Source organism: Ostrea edulis, chromosome 1, assembly GCF_947568905.1.
Source record: "Ostrea edulis chromosome 1, xbOstEdul1.1, whole genome shotgun sequence".
Lineage (NCBI taxonomy): Eukaryota > Metazoa > Mollusca > Bivalvia > Ostreida > Ostreidae > Ostrea > Ostrea edulis.
Window position 1 is genome coordinate 100,856,723 of NC_079164.1, and position 19,336 is coordinate 100,876,058.

The window sequence follows — 19,336 nt, forward strand, 5'->3', positions numbered from 1 at the left end:
CACCTAAGACACCTTAGCCTGCCATGGTTCAAATGTTGTAATTTTTAAAGGATTTTTTATTATAAATCTTTATTCCCATGAAAAATTTGACCCCATATTGTGACCTCAATCTAGCCCAAAAGGATCACAACATAACTGAAAAATGAAAATGAATTCACGTAACACAGAGATGCCTCAACACCAATATGACTAACATGATCTTCCTGTTCTGGATAAGACTAAGGTCACAATTAAGGTCATAGATCATGGTATGATATTTTGCCTTATTAGAAATCTACATACAAAATATGAAAGCTCTATCTCAAATAGTTCTGGAGATATTGAATAAGTAAGCAAAAAGTCAGTCAATTAACTTCCAGGTCAAGGTCACAAGGTCAAACACCAAACTTGAAAGTATAACAAGGTAATCTATACACAAAATATGAAAGCTTTACCTTAAATAGTTCAGTAGATATTGATTAGGTTAGGTTTTTAAGTGAGTCAAGGTCACTGTCAAGATCAAATACTTAATTTTATCATAAAGTTTTGTCAGAAAGAATCTATTAGATACAAAATATGAAAGCCATACCTTGAATAGTTAGAAAGATAACAGGCTACATTTTCTTAAAAGTAGGTCAAATTCCACAAGGTCAAATGTCATAGTATGAAATCTATATACAAAATATGAAATATCTATAACTTAAATAGTTCAGGAGATATTGAATAGATCAGAGATTAAAAAATCAGGTCAAAAAATCAAACACCATTGTGTACATTAAGGTCTTGCAATAAAGAGTCTATATATATATAATATACAAATAATGAAAGTCCCACCTAAAATAGTTACAAATATCATTTAATAGGTTAGAAAGACGGATGACAGAAAAAGGTGATAAGAATAGCTCACTTGAAAGCTTTCAGCTCAGGTGAGCTAAAAAGGCAATGTAGAATATACATGAATCTGAAAACTTTCTTTGTATACAGCCACTTGTCTGACATAATTTTCATGTATGATAGTTTATTGCAACCAAAAATGAATATCACAAATTCTATAGTCCCATATTGGCAAGATTCCTCATTATCATGTGATTACAGCCAAGTGTCAAGGAGTGGTTCAACTACAGTTACATGTAAACGACACCATCCTTTCCAGTTTATTTGTCAATAAGATACTTTTCAATACTCTGCCAGTTATTCAAGGTTCTCAATGCTTATATAAGCATTTCATTTTTTTCTTGCTATCCCCTACTTTCAGTATGAACTAAGTTTAAAAGTACATAAAGATGGGAAGAAGCTAAAACTGACACTTGATCAAAATGTTTATCTCAACAATTACTCTCATAAAATTCTTGTCTAAGCTATTTCTTGCTTGGCATATCATGCGGTAACTTTGAACAAATCTTTGATACCATTAACATGATTAAGGACGGTATCCATTAGATTGATGAAATATTTACAGAGTTGTACATGCTGTATCAACTATACGCATGATAATAAACTTTTCGGCCTCTAAAAAACTTGTTGACGTAATACAATTCTTCAATTTTCCTCAAATATTCCTGCAGAAAGTATTGCATTGAGCGAATACAATTTTTCTGTCATTAATAAGTGTATTGGAAAGAAAAATTTATGACAAAGATAACATATATGAAGTTTTGTACAATACTGGTAATGAAACCCATGAAAAATAACCATTCCTCCTCAGAAAACCTAAAATAAAACTTCTATAGAATACCTATAATGATTGTAATCAGAATTGCATGATAGTATATAGTGTTTCTATCACACTTGAACTAATTTTGAGTAAAGATAATCTAAGAGTATACTCTCTCTCTCTCTCTCTCTCTCTCTCTCTCTTCAACATGTTCTAAGATCTTTTCAAAACTGAAAAAAGTAATATTTTATGCGACATTTGGACCAGTAAATTTTGTCTTTGGTCTAGTAAACAGTTCAGATATAGCTCAACCTGTCCAATGCTCATAAAAGTTTTTCAAGAAGGTGCCTTTTAAATTGTTTGATTATTTAATCTATTTTGTTCTCTAGTGAACCATCCGAACTATCCCTTAATTCTAATCTAAATTTGATTGGTTGATATCCAGGTCAAACCTTCACATAAAATACCTGGGATTGAAATTTGTCAATTTGTGTCAGTTTATAGCGAGATAGTTAACCTAAAAACTACAAAATCAGCCATTACCACTACAGCTATGCCTATCAGCACTTCACTTGGATAAAAAAAAAGTGATAAAGGTCGACAGCTGACCCAAGAAAAATGGCACTATCTTAGCAAAGTGTCCTAGTAATTTACCTTTGTCAATACATTTCCTTAAATCAATGACTTAAACTACTGTACTACAAACACAAAATATGATATCCTAGTAATTCACCATTCTTAGTGACTTGTCCCTACAATTTAAGGTCAAACTTTCCATATCACTGACTATATACATACTATATACTACAAACAGAAAATATGATGCCTTCATAGATTTAATTCATCAATCATCATACTATATATATGTAATATAGTTAAATCTATAATGTGTAACTAAGCAATGTCATAACTCTTGAAAATTGAAAATGAAACCGGTTGAGTTATTTTCGGCGTTCTAATTTTTCTTTATTATACTATTACTTGTGTGGATATTTACTTATATTTTGGATTATATATATATACATACACGAGGACCGCCCATTGACATTTCAAAAATATCAACTCAAGAGGTATAATAATCAAAGTTTCTCTCATCCTCAAGACTATCAAATTCCAAATAAAATCCAAGAATCGTAAAAAAGAATTTACTGATATCAAGCATGCGAGTAATATCAAGTTTCACTCTTAATCAAGTTTATTTAGTTTTCTTCATATTTTGACTAAAAACTCCTAATATCAAAATATCTCCATTCCAATTGTAACAAAAAGCATTGAAGAGAAACTGTTGTAGAATAAAAACTATCCCTGTAGCATCTAGCTTGATTACATCTAAATATTTATAAGTTCAAAATTTTAAATAAACTTAAGGAGGTATATAATGCTACACCAGAGATATTTGATGTAGATGAAAAGTGGAGGACATGTACAACAATATTTTGTAATTGAAAATTTTCAAATCTACTTTATTTTGTGTAAAAATACAGTTTTAGTAGAAGATAATCTGAAAAAATTTAAAACCCCTGCTGGACTCGAACCTGCAACCTAAAGCTCATCATTTGGTATACTAACCAACTGAGCTACTGGGCTAGGTATTTAAATTGAAAAGGATATTTAAAGCCAAATACATCTTCGCAAGCCAAGTGTCCGATGAGAGTAAGCGAATCGGACACTTGGCTTGCGAAGATGAGCCAAATATTGCTGATATTGAATGTTTTCCTCCATGTTTTTAAAGGAAGTCAGCCATTATGACAATGTAGAGTACCTCCTTAAGATTAAATCATAAAAAGCATAGCAGATACAGTGGCAGCCAGTGAAGGAACTATTTCACTTGTAATCTGAATGCCGCAGGCCAAAAATGGGAAATTTTTTAATTCATTGCTTTTTTTTTTTTTTTTTTTTTTTTTACATGCAGCACAATTAAAACCATAATTGAATTTATTATAAAGAATGTGTTATACATTAACAATACATTCATGACTAAAGAAATATCACAGTTCTCCCATATAAGCATAAATCTAAGATTGATATACAGGTCCTGAAAATTTGCAACTGCATGTTCACAATCCGACACAGGGATGGGGTAATTGAAAAATGTAATTAGTTGTATTTAAGTACATTTTTATAAAGTAATTGGGTGTATTTGTAATTGACTTTGCTTTCAATTACAGGTAATTGAATGTATTTAAATACATTCCAAAACAAGTCAAGTATTTTCAATTTCATTCTTTTAGCTTAAAAGTTTGAATATGATGGAACAAAAATGTCTGACAACAATGGTGTTATACTGTTTCACTGCTTGTCATAGGGTGTTTATTTCTCGTTACGTCTAGGTATTTGATGCAGCATGGCCACAAGTGCACAGAGCTATAGGTGACAGGTGAAAGTCTAATTTTTGTTCATGTGTGAACCCCGCTCATACATGAGAAGAAATGCACAGGTAGATAAAATACCTAAGTAGGAGTTCGCTTCATTCAGAACAAACAAGACTTAAAATGTACTGGATGAATTTCATGTTCCAGAAAATGCATCTGGAAATTTCAAAGCCAATCAAATCTCTAGCAGAATTTCTCAAAAAGCTTTAAGATGAATCAAAGTAGGCTTCGAGGTCAAATCTTCCAAGACTTTTTTTAAATAAACTTCAGTAATTGAAATATATTTATTAAAATACATTCTTCAAAGTAACTGAGAGTAATCTTGCAAGTAATTGACAAAATCATCAATGTAATTAAAAGTATTAAAATTACATTTTCAATGCAATTGACCCCATTCCTGATCTGATATATTGATGATTTATCATTAGTGTTCAAGAATTAGAAGAAATTTACAATCGATTATCGAATCGAATCAGAGGTATCTTTTCCATTCATAATTCACAGAGAATTAAATTTTGTTTATTTCATTCATTTAAATGAATAAATCTACAATGGATCACTGGTGTTACCTAGTCCTACTGTAGATTTTAGTAGAAATATTTAACAAATAACAAGGCAACAGTTTTATTTTCAATACCTATAATTTCTAAATTATTTTTTTTAATAAAAAATCATAATAAACTTCATACAACTGATTTTGGAATTAAACTAGATTGATTGATTGATGTTTTCTGCCACACTTAATTTTTTAGTTATCTGGTGGCACCCAGTTTTTATTGGTGGGAGAGAGAACCCAGATACAATATACCTGGGAAGAGATCACCGACCTTCCGAAAGTAAACTGGGAAACTTTCTCACTTACAGACACGAGCGGGATTCGAACCCACGCCAACAGAGGTGAGAGGCTGTGTGATTTTGAGCACTATGCTCTTGCATAACTAGAAACAAACAAACAGGAGTCAGCAGTTTTATCTGTAAAAGTCGACAATGTAAACATCTCGCTACTTTCACAAAGTTGCATCGTAATACGGATATATATATCTCAGTGTCATCAGCCATTGTACACTATCTAAATCTAGAGTTATCGCGCATTCCAGAAATAAAAAAAAAACACAAAAAGATTAAAACCGGCATAATGATAAATGTTTTCCAAAGTTTTATTTTTTTAGAACTTGATTTTAATATAACCATGATAATTAGTGATTCAGCGATAGTTGCCGACCATCGAAAAATTGTCGCTAGATTGCTATCGATTGTGACAATCGAAAGCTGAAATCTGACATCAATAGTTCTATTGATGTCAGATTTCAGCTTTCGATTGTCACAATCGATAGCAATCTAGCGACAATTTTTCGATGGTCGGCAACTATCGCTGAATCACTAATTATCATGGTTATATTAAAATCAAGTTCTAAAAAAATAAAATAATTTTTTCCCCACCTGGCCACCATCTAAAATTTAAATTTTGCACCATTGGGGGAATTAAACACAACAAATTCTTATTTTGGACAAACTCATCATGCTCATGCATTATGTTGAAATGCACAAGACATTCCGCGATAGAGGTTTTTTGTTGGAAGGGTAGGTTTTAGGTGTGCATGCACACTTTTTTCTGAAATATATGTGTAATTTCAAACCTTTGGCAATTGCCCAAGATGTTCCTGTTCATAAGGAGTTTTGTAACCATCTGCAAGGAATCCATTCAGCCACCAGAATGTGACTTTGGACAGGAAGTTCACATGCTTGAACACAAATTTACTCCCTCCAAGTTCAGGTGGGATTTTTGTTGGAACTGGATTTTTGAAGAAGGCATATTTCTGTTGAATAAAATACTTTTTTAAAAAAAAACCAACAAACATATGAATATATACCTCTCATGCTATGGATTATGGAAACAAGATGTTTTCAATCCATCATTAAAGCAATTGATACAAGTTATAACTGACTGATTTTTCAACTACCCAAGAATGCAACAACAATCAGTATAACTAATATAATCCCCATGATCTGATGAAAAATTCAACAAATTTAAGGGAGTACACATAGTTATGAGCATTTGACATTTACCGCCATGGCCTAGGACACAATTATCATATACTCGGATACTGGAACGATGATTGTCAAATATAATCGGGTTGTTGAGACCGAGGTCATACGAAGATGGAAACTGACAGGAGTAGCTACACATTATGTTTTCTTTAAAATATTGCATCTTATCATGAATGACTTAAAGTAAACCATGTAAGAAAGTAATAATTGTGCAAAAGTGACACTGAAATGAAATTTTGATAATGAATTTTCTATAAAATCTGCATATTGGATAAATTGACTACAAATCTGAAACTTGTACAGTGCCTCTCTTCTGCATTACTTCAAACTGGTGACCTTCGAGTACTCAGGAGATTACGAACAGGGAAATTTTACGAAGTCATGAATTGACATTTTCCGCTGATTTGATGGGTTTATTGCTTCAGATCCACCCCGATTTAATGAGATTATATATATATATATATATTCATATATTCAATCACAAGTATGTAGTGCTGGGTATTGCGATATATATGTATTGCAATATTGAATTTTGTATTGCAATACATCACAATATTATTATAACTAATCTTTATGAAATAAAACAAAAACAGTTATCTTCGGATTTTTCTTTCATTCTACTTGAAACACTATATATATAAAAAAAACATTAACAAATTAATAAATGAATCAAACAATGGTTCAAATTACTAGATTTTTAGGCTATACTTTGTTACTAGATTTTTAGGCTATACTTTGTTACTAGATTTTTAGGCTATACTTTGTTCAGTTATTGCTGAAGCTCTTGGGCTTTTCTAGGATATTTCAATTCAAATCCACCACTCATCATTGCGGAAAGTGTAACATGACCTGGGGGAGGGGAGTAGAAGTTGATACAACCCGACACAATCTCGTTTTCTGTTTATTATGGCTCGAATTGATGTTAAAATTGCAGTGGTGCCTCTGAATGTGACTGGCTAGGTGTGTATAGTGCCATCTGTTTAGTTACAATAATCATATACAGGTCCGTGTTTGCCCAACTCTTTAACTTGTATTCCTTATAGGAGTTCTGAGATTCATCACTATTCGTTACAACTATTTTGTTTTTCTTCTTTAGTTTGAAGTGATATATATACTATAGCAGCCTTTGCTCTTTCATTCAGAGTTTCAGACCACAGCACTGTAAATATGTTTATTCTATATGATCTTTATTTTCAATATATTTACCATCAGTTACAGCTTGTATTGCTTCAACACATTACATTAAACCAATAAACATTTTAAACTAAAAGATATCGATATTCCTAGCAGTTGCACCTGCTGACCTACATTTAAAGGTACATAGCTTTCATGAATTTATAATGCTGACCCAAGGTAAACATGACTGCTCATGCTTTTAACACTATCTTACCTGAACCCTTAGCAAATTGATCTCAACTGTCAGTAAAATCATATACAGCGCCACATCAATCCAGGTCAACCACACTCGCACATGGACAATAGATGTACCATTTTTGTACAATGAAACACCCTTCAGGATTTTTATTGGTAACACTGACATCCAGTATGCCAAGATTATAAGTAAAAATCTTGGTGAATTCCACTGTTCGATGTTGTGATAGAATACCAGACTCAAAATAGTTGCTACAAGGGCGATGATAGGTGGAATAAAGACATGGTAATTCACGGTGTCAGGATCTCGGGCATCAGACATAAACCCCTCTGCTATTTCAGTGACAATGATGACGATCAGAACCAGTGAGAAGAACCACCGTACATTGTGGCCTCTGAAGTGTACCCATGATGTAGCATTGTAGTACTTTGATTTACACCATACAATCAAAATAAATAAACTAACAAGCACAAAAATTGCATGTGGCACAATATTTAGAACATCCACAAAACATTCGTTTTTCACCACCCCCTCCGCAACACTTCTTGCTCTGTTTTTAGATCCACAAAAAGACATGTTTTCTAGCTTCGCCGAATGACAAATAAATGCAAATCTACTACTATTCCAGTGTAATGACAGATTAAAGTCACGCTTGATGAACTGGGTTCGTGTTGCATAATCCCACGATTACCGTACTACCGGCCCATAAAGTAACCCACATATCAAAAATCTCCGATTTCGGCTAAAATTGCCGAACAACACACCTAATGTTTCTATTGACGACTTCCGTTACGCAAAGAAATAGTTCGTACCAAAGACACAACCAATACAGCACTAACAGTTTTCTAACTAGATAAAACTTCCAAATTATTTAATTCAATAAATCAAAGAGAATTGTCAATATATATTCGAAATTATAAAGAATATTCATGCGCGAAATTAGATAAGTCGGTGATAGTTTGGTTTCGTGCAGTTTCATCGTGTTATAAGCATGTAATCAGTATCTTATGACAAAAACATGATAATCAATTGACGAATTTGATATTTTTACATTATCCCCTTTATCAAATCAACATACCTAACCGTTCAATACAAATCAACATACCTAACCGTTAAATACAAATCAGAAATAGTTAACGTACAAATTAATTAGTAATGTGCTCATGTTGACAAAAATCAAAAATTTTGAATCATACTACAACAGTCTAAAATGTCGCTTGAAACGGTACCAAAGGATCAGAGAAACCTAAGAGCTTGTCTTTTATGTTCATTAATTAAGGTATAGTGCGTTGATGAAAACATTATACTTTATACTAAATAGATAACATATCAAATGAAATTAATTTATCATGTCAAATATGGTGAAGGATGCCAGGACAGACATGACATTTTGTGCTTACAGGGATTTATCTAATCCGAGATTCCTTTGACTCTTACCCCCGCTTGTATATTTGACATGTGCGGGGGAGAGTCAGAGCGGACTCCATATTGAAAATTGGGAATTCAGCGACACCAGCTGGTGTCGCTGCTTTACCTACCTCTTACAACTTTATTTCGCGAATCTATCTTCCAAGACGTGAGAATTCAGTTAACGGAAGATAAATCTATAAATAGATCATGACTAATACGATGCTATCGCCGTTTAAACGGCCCTAACACCGACAAATGGAGCATCACTTGAATTAGGTCGCCGCCTCGCCATTTGATTTCTTTGCGCGTGACGTCAGCACATGTAAACACAAAATTTCATCGTTTAAACGGCGATAGCATCGTATTAATCATGATGTATTTGTAGAATAATCTTCCGATAACTGAATCCTCGCGTCTTGGAAGATGGGTCCGCGAAATAAAGTTGTAAGAGGTAGGTAAAGCAGCGACACCAGCTGGTGTCGCTGAATTCCCACTTTTCAATATGGAGTCCGCTCTGACTCTCCCCCGCAGAAGTCACAAAATAAAAGCGGGGTTAAGAGTCAGAGGAATCTCGGATTAGGATTTATCCAGCTTTTAGATGCTACTACCCATTTCATATTTAAGGGGAATTTTTGAGAATGCAGTCATGCGGCTTCCAGGGGAGAAAGTGGGGTGGAGGACATCCTCAGATTATAATATCTCAAAACTGGCATAAGAATTGATTGATTATTTATTCTTATCTATGTTGTAAGACTTTGATAATTATAGAAAATGACTTAAAATATGTATATACAAATGATTTTTGTTAAAATTCTCATACAATTTTGTGTAGTTTCTATAATTGAAGGGGAATTTTTACCTGAGGAAGGGGAAATATTCATTAGTTGTCAAAGGGGAAAGGTACCCTTTACCGGTAGTAAAAACAGTCTAGATAAATCTCAGGCTTATGTCCAGATACTTATCTATGGGTCAGGGAAGATCGGCTTAGCGGTTGATCCACAGGTTTAAATGCCTATTCCAATCAGGTTTACCTGAGAAGGAATTCTTTTGCTGGATCTACCAACCTTTTGAGCGAGGGTTGAGGTATATGAGCGAATCCAGACCCCCCGGCCCCATGTTAATGGGTTCCGGTCCAGTTAAAACCATGGGGCTATATACTGTTATCCGCAACTCGTTGCAGTATATATAGGGTGACGATTGTCTATAATGTACATTTTGTATTGATTTCTAACTGAGGAAATAAGAATCGTTGCCCTATATATATACATGATATGATCTGTTATTTGCAACACTCTACGAGAAAATTGGTGATTTTACTGTGGAGTGTTGCATGCAACGTCTTGATGTTAGATGCTATAATAGCATGATGGTAATATTTTGAATTTCGTAAATAATATTTATAGTATATTAGGGCACTATGTTTTGTTAAAATGTTGATATCTAGACATGCATGTACATATGAAAGAGAAACAAATGAATTAAGAGAAATGGTATAACGCATGAAGCATATGATATTGTTCATAAATCTCTATATTTTATGTATATTTTTGTATCGTAATATACTAGGGATTTTAGTAGCCCAAAACGTATACGCAACGCGTTGCAGATAACAGTATATAACCAACCATGGACTAAGATGTAGTGTTTTACAACTGTGCATGCAAACAGGCAAAATGTTTACTTTCAGCCTAGCCCAGTGAGGATTCCGGCTAGATTAGGCCCTCAGTACCCCTTGCTTGTCTTAAAAGACCACTAAATGGGGAGGTCCTTTGGATGAGATTGCAAGAACTGAGGCCCCATGTCACAGCAGGTGTGGCATGATAAAGATCCCTCCATGCTCAAAGGCCGCAAGCGCTGAGCATAGGCCTAAATTTTGCAGCCCTTCACTGGCAATGGTGGCATCCCCTTGAGTGAAAAAGTCTCGAGAGGGACGTTATACAGACAATCAACCTCCTTAAATGTGTGCCTCACATTATCACATAGCCTCTACCAATAGAATTTTAAAGATATTTCATTTAAAAGATAATGGGGGAAATCTGTTATTTGCTTAAAATTGCACAAATTGATAATAAAACTCATCAAAACTCTCTATTTAATGGTAAGGCGGTGATTATCATGAAAAATCTATTGAACCCTTTAAAGGGACTGGTTCACGTTTTTCGAAAGAAATTTTTCATTTTTGATGTTAAAAGCTAAAAATATAACTCATTTATTAATGATGTCAACCAAAATTTGGACTGTCTGAATGCAAGGATAAAAGCAATATTTTAGCTTTGATTCTGTGTTATGTAAACAAAGACTAGAGTCTTTTTATGTAAACAAACCAGTGAAACGTTAATTTTGTAATTTAAAGAATCTTCATTTTGTACAATTACAAATTTTAACTTATAAATGATACATTTTACCTAAAGTATACTTGAGATGTGATATATATAATAAATTAGGATAATATCAATTGATTTTGAAAACAGTGCTTTAGCCGGTGCTTTGAACTGGCTTGTGCTTGTTATATAAAATTGAGTAAGACTTGCTTAATCTGGACAAAGTAAGATGTCGAGAGCTAGTAAATCGCCAAAAAGTAAATTTATTAACACCTTGAATCTCAAAAGGGAAGTTAAGAACAAAATCTGCTTTTGCAAAACATAGGAGACAGAGGGGAGGGGTCTTCAAGCAGATACTGTATACAGCAATCACATTCATATGCTTAATTTAATTGTTTATATTCCGCACACACATCAGAATTTCCAACTATCGAGAAACTACTACGTGTACAAGTACTTATCTCAGCATTAAGAAATTTTAACAATGATAAGTCTCTTTCTGGCATTATCCCCATCAGGATAAGTGAAATGAGAAAGAAATGTATGTCCAGTCTTTCAGTGCAATTAACAATCTTGCACGTGATACTTTTTTATCAATTCTTTAAGAATAGCTGTACATTTGTGTCCCTAAACAAACCACTACTTACAAAGTTCAAGTAGCTTAGTAACTCTGGCATATTGGAAGGTTATTGAAAGGAGACACTAAAGAGTTCTGCAAAATACCATTACCAACATCACAATCTATTGAAAAATCATGAAAACAAGTTATTTGGTAAGCTGAAATGTATATACAATGTATATTTAAAAATTAGCATTATCATGAATAATTTTGGGATTTAATCAGTTTCTCACAGGGTGTTTGTCTATCCACATCAAAATGCCCAAAGTCTATTATTGAAGGTAAAAGTCAGATTTAAACCACCTCTACACTTGGTTATGAATGTACCTGTGTGCAAAAAGTAAACTAGGGTGAAAAATGGAGGATATGCACTTCCAATATTTTGAAATGAAAAACTTTCAAATTTACTTTACTTAGTCAAAAAAATGTAATTTTAGTAGAAAGCAATATTACTGATGATTTAAATAAATTTCATTTATGTTTTAAAAGGAAGTCAGTAGGGGTGAATCAATATATCGATATATCGCAATGTACCGGTATACGCCTGTCCAGCGATATACGGTGTTTCTACGATACGATATAATGTCGGATTAAAAATAGCCCTTTTAATAGTTGGGATCGAAGTTCAAAATTTAAAAATGGCTTCTAACAGGAACACGAATCCTCAGACTTTACTACCTGCTTTTACATTGTGACATATCGGAGATTCCTCAGACTTTAATCCCCGCTTTTACATTGTGACACATCGGAGATTTCTCAGACTTTAATCCTCGCTTTTACATTGTGACATTGGAGTTTCCTCAGACTTTAATTGTCATTGTTTGTTTTGTTATGAAATAAAATATATTAACCCACTTCATTATTTTAAATTTTTGATATTTTACTTCAGAAAATGCTTAACTACATTGAAAATCCAATATATCGGATATCGCATCAGAAAATATTGTATCGTATCGGAAAATCTTGAGCAATACACACCCCTAGAAGTCAGCCATTATGATGACATAGAGTGTACAGCCTTAAACCCCTATTTACTTTTGCAAGGTTTAAATCCAAGAAACTCAACTGGCCATTAGAATAAGTCTAATGTAACATTTGTAAGAAAGTCGACAACATTCAATGGCTATGTAGCTTTTTAGATATTAAGGCTTTGTTTTTATTTCATTTCATTTTATTCAGGTATAAAATATCACAGAATGTCATGATTGTAAATTTAAAATAACAAATTGAAACCTGGCATAATCTATAGCACTAGGCAGTTATAACAGTTAAAGAATTTAAGTGACTGTATGAATAATATTTGTTTTGCATTTATGAACATAAAATGTTTCCTTGTTTTGCATCCAGTACACAATGGTACATTTACATTCTTATACTCTCTCCTCGCCAGGTTTTTTATTACTGTCATTCCGGAAACAGTGTGTCTGTTCTGATAACCATGTTATGCCATTCTTTCAATCTGATTGGTCACTGAGAAGAAAATAAAAACCTGTTTCATTAAAATCTATATGTGTGAGAAGCCTCACTGGAAAATTTACATGCTGAATCGCCATAAGTTGCGCCATATGATGTCCTTGAAATTTCACGATATGTTTGGTTCCCCCATTTCGTTATTAGCTATGACAGTACTGCTCAGCATCATGTGCAGGATGTATAATTCATATTTATTATATATAATTCTTTGTCAAATTACATCTAATCTGGGGTGTTTTTTTTATGTTTTATAATTATAAGCCTATAGAAATAAAAGTAATTCCTACTCATTTTGATATATAAAGTAAGTTGGAACAGATTATGCTATGCAGTTTATAATGTAAAAACCACCCCAACTTACTTTATGAAAATAATATACATGTATATAAAATAAATAGAAATTACTTAGATTATACAAACAAAAGGTACGATGATCAGAAATGGACTTTGTTTCTTTGGGTGTTTGGTTTGTATGTTATTTACATCCCAGCTGTTTAAGAGGTTATTTACTCATGAAGAGACTTCGCCAACTGAATGTTTTACTTACTTATCCTCTTCGTCCCCGGTGGGACATAAGGCTTCAACAAGTTGTTTGTGAATGTGAAGTGCCACAATTTTGTCCTATGCAAGGCACTCAGGGTTGTAGCAGTGTGGGTACTTTCACATGCCAATGCCTGCCATGTCACGTAAAGGACCTCCATTTTTAAGGTCATATCTGAAAGACCTGTGACTTGCATTGCTTGACAAGGAAGTGGACACTGCCTTAAGTTTGTCGCTGTGCGAAGATTGAAAATTGAAGACGGGATCTCCTGTTTGTAAAGTGATTACTGAAGAATTGTTCTAGCTAACATTTATGGAAAATATATTCAGGGACAGTTTTATTGAAATTGTTTTGAATTTATTTTCCATAAATGCTACAGTTCTGCAGTAGAGAATGCTTAGTCCTCAGTATTAAAATTCTTTCAGTGTAGTATGTATTTATGGATAAAGTCAATTTCTTGTTTATTGTTGTCAATTTCTTTTGTATATTGTTGTCAATTTCTGTAGTATATTGTTGTCAATTTCTATTGTTGTCAATTGTAGACATTGGAACAGTTTGAATATGATGGGTGTGACAATTGCGAGGAATATCTTCGAATGAAGAACAACAGAGAACAAGTTTACGACTGCACAAGCGCCAACTTTGATGGGTAACTAACATTATACAAACCAAAAGAATATGTGAATTATGTAACCTTAATTGTGTAGAAGATGAATTTCATTTCCTTACTGATTGTCCATTCTGTGTTGAAGAGAGAAATATGTTTTTTAATGGTATATACAAGCTCAACAAAAATTTCTATGTTGAAGAGAGAAATATGTTTTTTAATGGTATATACAAGCTCAACAAAAATTTTATCTATCTAACAAATAAGGACAAATTTACTTGGTTGATGATTAATGAAGACGAACCAGTAATTGTCAAATTGAGTGAATATTTAGTGCAAACTTTCAGAAAAAGAAGTGATGCTTTAAAACTGCAAAAATCATTATAGTTTATTATTCATTATGTTGGTATAATACTGATACTGTCCATTTTCTTGTGTATATACATGATTAGCAATTCATATATGTATGTACTTGTTTCCCAACATGCTGCATCCACATGCAGTTTTTTTAATTTCCTTCTTTATAAACTGTCTTACTGTTATGCCCTCTGGGCCCAAAATTGGAATAAACTTATCTTATCTTATCAAACTAAGGGTAACATTGAAAGAGGCATGCTCTACTGAGACGTGGCATTCTTAAAGCAATACAAGCTGTAACTGACGGTAAATAAATTGAAAAATAAAAGAATATTTATTATATAATAACATATTTTGATTGAATATATAATTATAGTAAACTTAATAGAATCAGAGTGAATCTGAAACAATAAACCCGTCAAATAAGCAGAAAATGTCGATTCATGACTCATTGTCATCCTGTCAGTAATTCCTGCTCGTAATCTCTGATGTGCATTGACCTCGGAGGTCAGCAATTAAAAAAAAAAGCGAAAGAGAGGCACTGAGCACGTGTCAGATTTGTAAACAATTTAACATGCGACTTCATTCGCAGCAACCCAATTGTGTTCGGCAATCATCCAATCTGATTAAATTAAGATCTTTTGATCCGCTCCGTTATTGTATAATGTTTGATGAAGCAGTAGCGGATTCAAAACAGCTAATTTTAATTAGATTGGGCAATTATTGTTCCCATGTTCGTGTATACGGCGCAATGGCGGTTTATACGAAATGCTCCATGTAGGTATGCCCTCAAACAATATTCCCTGGTTTATTTTGCTGAATTTTTCTTCAGATCTTGGGGAATTCCGTGGGGATCCGGGTTAGAATAGGTCCTCAGTACCTCTTGCTTGTCGTAAGAGGTGACTAAATAGGGCGGACCTTCGGATGAGACCGCAAAACCCGAGATCCAGTGTCACAGCAGGTTTGGCACGGTAAAGATCCCTCCCTGCTCAATGGCCATAAGCGCCGAGCATAGGCCTAAATTTTGCAGCCCTTCACCGGCAGTGGTGACAGTTCCATATGAGTGAAATATTCTCGAGAGGGATGTTAAACAATATTTAATCAATCAATCAATCAATCAGATCTTTGGGATTATATTAGTTATACCGATAGGAGTTAAATGAGTTGAGAAAATGGTTGTCAGTTACAGCTTGTATTGCTTTAATAATTAAGTTATTAATATACAGATATTGATTTGTTCAAGAAATGCTGCAATAATGAGTTTTTGTTTTGAAAAACTTCTTTTGACTTTAACTTTTTTTCAGTTTAATTTCCTTAATGGGTCCAGAGGATAGTTGGGTGGCCAAATGGCAGAGGATTGGTAAGTCAGACCAGAGTTACCTCTCTTGGATTTACTTCATGCAATTATTTTCATTGTTTTTAAGGGAAATGAAAATCATGAAAGTAAAACTGCTTTGATAATATCCCATGTTTGTGTATTCCCCACAAATGTCTGGATACTTTGTTCAATTTTTTCCGAACTCGAAAGCACACTCTAAAGTTTATAGGTATTTAATATATATATATGAAATTGAGAACAAGATGGATAAGAAGCCTCTAGCTATGCTCTGATAATTAAAAGTATTATTGCTTAGATTTTATACAAGGAACACAGCATTTTTTATTATGCACTATCACACACACACATTTTCTTTCAATTGTGTCCCCATTCTTTGTTAACTAGGTTAGTGCCATCTCACAAAGTAGAGTTTTTGATTATGTCCCCATAATTGGAGATTGAGGGCATATAGTGTTTGTTTGTCTGCAAAAGCTTTTACCTTGGCCATTATGTTTTAATGGATAGTGATAGGGGTGGCATATTTCACATGTATATTCCTTGTGACAAGACTTTTCTTTTGGTACCAAAATTTGTGACCTTGACCTTTTGGTTTGACCTACTTTTGAAAAAGTTTAACCTTGGCCTAACTTTTGAATGGTTAGTGATAGGGCGTTCATGTTTTACATGTGTACATGTATTTCTTGTGACAGGACCTTTGTTTGAGTACTAGAATTATTTTGTTGCCATTTTGGGGCATCAATGTTTCAGAAACACGTCTTATTTCTAAAAAAAAACCATCCAGATATTTGTGGGAGAGTATGCCCAAACATCAGAAAGAACTGAAATATAGTCATAGTAAATTTCATTGGAAAATGTGAAAATACATTGTCAGTATTTTAAAGCTGTGCAGTATTTTATCATGGATATCATAAACTAAAGAGTGCCATGTCCTCCATAATCTAGAAAGATCAGCATGCTCTAATATCAAATTGTGTGAAACTAAGTTGGATTAGAATTTAAAAAGTTTAAGGGGTGGGGGGGGGGGTGTCAGGAAGACTATTATTATGTTAGTGTATACCTTTGTTTTTAAAAGCTGTCTTGAAGTCAATATCTACACAAATTCATTCCTCTGAGACAATCTGAAGCAAATCCTTGAAGTGTATGACTGTTACTTTTTTTGTTAAAGCAAAGAATGATAGGTACGGGCAATGATCATAGATAATACTGTAATGTCAACTTTTAATGATAGGTACAGGCAATGGTCATCGATAATACTGTAATGTCAACTTTTAATGATAGGTACAGGCAATGGTCATCGATAATACTGTAATGTCAACTTTTAATGATAGGTACAGGCAATGATCATAGATAATACTGTAATGTCAACTTTTAATGATAGGTACAGGCAATGATCATCAATAATACTGTAATGTCAACTTGTAATGATAGGTACAGGCAATGATCATCGATAATACTGTAATGTCAACTTTTAATGATAGGTACAGGCAATGATCATCGATAATACTGTAATGTCAACTTTTAATTTGCGTGTGAGAACTCGTTAACTTCGTCGTCCTGAATATTTCTCACCGTGAACCAGTCCTTCAAAGTTTCTCGTATTTCTTGAAGATTATCTTTGTCACAATAATTAGTATATAATAGTCAGTTAATCACTGGTAAATCACAAAGTAAAGTCGTCATGAGTAAAAGTTAGGTCACCGTATGTAAATTTATTTTTTATACTTTGACAAAAATCACAAAATTTAGTAAAGCCATGTATGTGAAACACTGAACTATAAACACTTATCAGGTTCTGCTTATTCATTTTATGTATGTAATGTTATTCTTCTAAACATTTGTTTGATGTATGTATTCCAGGCAGATTTGTGAAAGGCTGCTACGCCATTTCTGTGTCGGGCCGACTTCATCCCAGCACTGTAAGAGATCTCAAAAGTAAGGGTGTGTTCTACCGGTCCAGGGATACGAGCCAGAAGACGTGAGGGTGGGGTCTAGAGTCTGTGTGGAAGTGTGTGTTGTTAGCAGTATAAATGAACAGCGCTGGGGTAATGGAACTGTGCAAAGAAAAATGAGGAATGACAGATTTATTGCCCTTTAATGTGTACACGTACGAATTGTATGATAAATGTACATTTATTTTGTTTGTATGAGGTTTATTTAATTTTCTAGACAAATGATGTAAATATACATATAATCATAACATAATAAAAATTATTGAGACACTCTGTATTGTTCTTATATCATCAAAATAATGGAGGAAAATGAAGTGGCATTGTATTATAGTTTTGAAATACATTAAAATGTATATTGATGAAAAGGTTTCATATTTTTATCTTTGGAATATTTTTACTCAATACTTGAAGTTTTGATCTTTAGGTTAAGATTTAAAATGACTTTCTCATTTACAAAACATATTAGATTATGTATTAAAATTTGATACTATATTTTGTCTTACATAAAGGACAGATAATTCTGCTAATTTGTCTCTGGATTAACATCAATTTATCTTTGATTTCATGATATTTTCTAGAAAATTAACAAGTATTTAGATACTATGGTTTTATGAACCTTTGTAGTTTGAGATATATAATCATGTGTGATGTCAGAATCAAGAATTAATATGAGGGGGAGGATGTGTGTATCTTAAGATGGTGGCTGAATTCCTTGACAAGCAAACAAAAAAAGAATATTTTGGGAAAGGGATGAACAATTTAGGGGGGGGGGGGGGAGAGAGGGGTTGGATCTAGCCTTACTGGTTCAGATGACAATGGTGATAGAAATTCCATTGTCACTTACAAAGCAAATGTATTTCACAACAAAATGTATTGAAGGTACTGAGCCAAGCTATTTGTTTGGTTTGGGGTTTTTTTCCTTTTTGATGTTAAACAGTAAAAATATAACTCTTTCAGATTTGACAATCAAAATTTAGACCTTCTTAATGCAAGGATAAGAGCTATATGTTTTAAAGCTAGGATAAGAGGATGTAAGAGTTATATATCATAGCAAAAAAGACCCTTATCTTATCCATCAATGTTTTTCAAAACACGTCATAATTAAAAACCATGATGTCATACTTTGCATATTTGTAAAGAAAAAGGCCATGATTACCAATAACGAGTTGGTTATCATCTTTGACTGTAATATTTTAACGACAATCAATATTGCGAGGGATGTTCTCTATAGTTCACACTTTAGCACTGAAATAATTAAGGGCCCTTTTTGCTAGGAACGGCTCATAGTCATATG

At 33.3% G+C, this 19,336-nt stretch overlaps 2 protein-coding genes across 7 annotated transcripts in view; one reads left to right on the forward strand and one right to left on the reverse strand.

Moving 5' to 3' along the window:
- LOC125669878 (ATP-binding cassette sub-family C member 8-like) overlaps positions 1–8,210 on the reverse strand; it is a 78,118-nt gene extending 69,908 nt beyond the window's left edge. For 3 of the 6 annotated variants that reach the window (XR_008796094.1, XR_008796093.1, XM_056141092.1), the window contains exons 1-2: positions 7,445–8,179; positions 5,643–5,822 (exon numbers count right to left, since the gene is read on the reverse strand). Coding sequence is in view for 3 of the 6 variants with exons in the window: in XM_056141092.1 (XP_055997067.1) it covers positions 5,643–5,822; positions 7,445–8,002 (738 nt within the window). In the remaining 3 variants the exon portion in view is untranslated. Of the gene's footprint in view, positions 1–5,642; positions 5,823–7,444 lie in introns of all 6 variants that reach the window. The other 3 variants (XR_008796095.1, XM_056141088.1, XM_056141085.1) reach the window with 2 other exon arrangements.
- Positions 8,211–8,557: 347 nt separating this feature from the next.
- On the forward strand, positions 8,558–18,315 carry LOC125669871 (transcription elongation factor SPT4-like). The gene is made up of 4 exons (XM_048904708.2): positions 8,558–8,705; positions 14,333–14,439; positions 16,059–16,114; positions 17,951–18,315. The coding sequence occupies exons 1-4, from the start codon at positions 8,637–8,639 to the stop codon at positions 18,070–18,072; spliced, it is 354 nt and encodes a 117-aa protein (XP_048760665.1). The 5' UTR covers positions 8,558–8,636; the 3' UTR covers positions 18,073–18,315.
- The last annotated feature ends 1,021 nt before the right edge of the window (positions 18,316–19,336 follow it).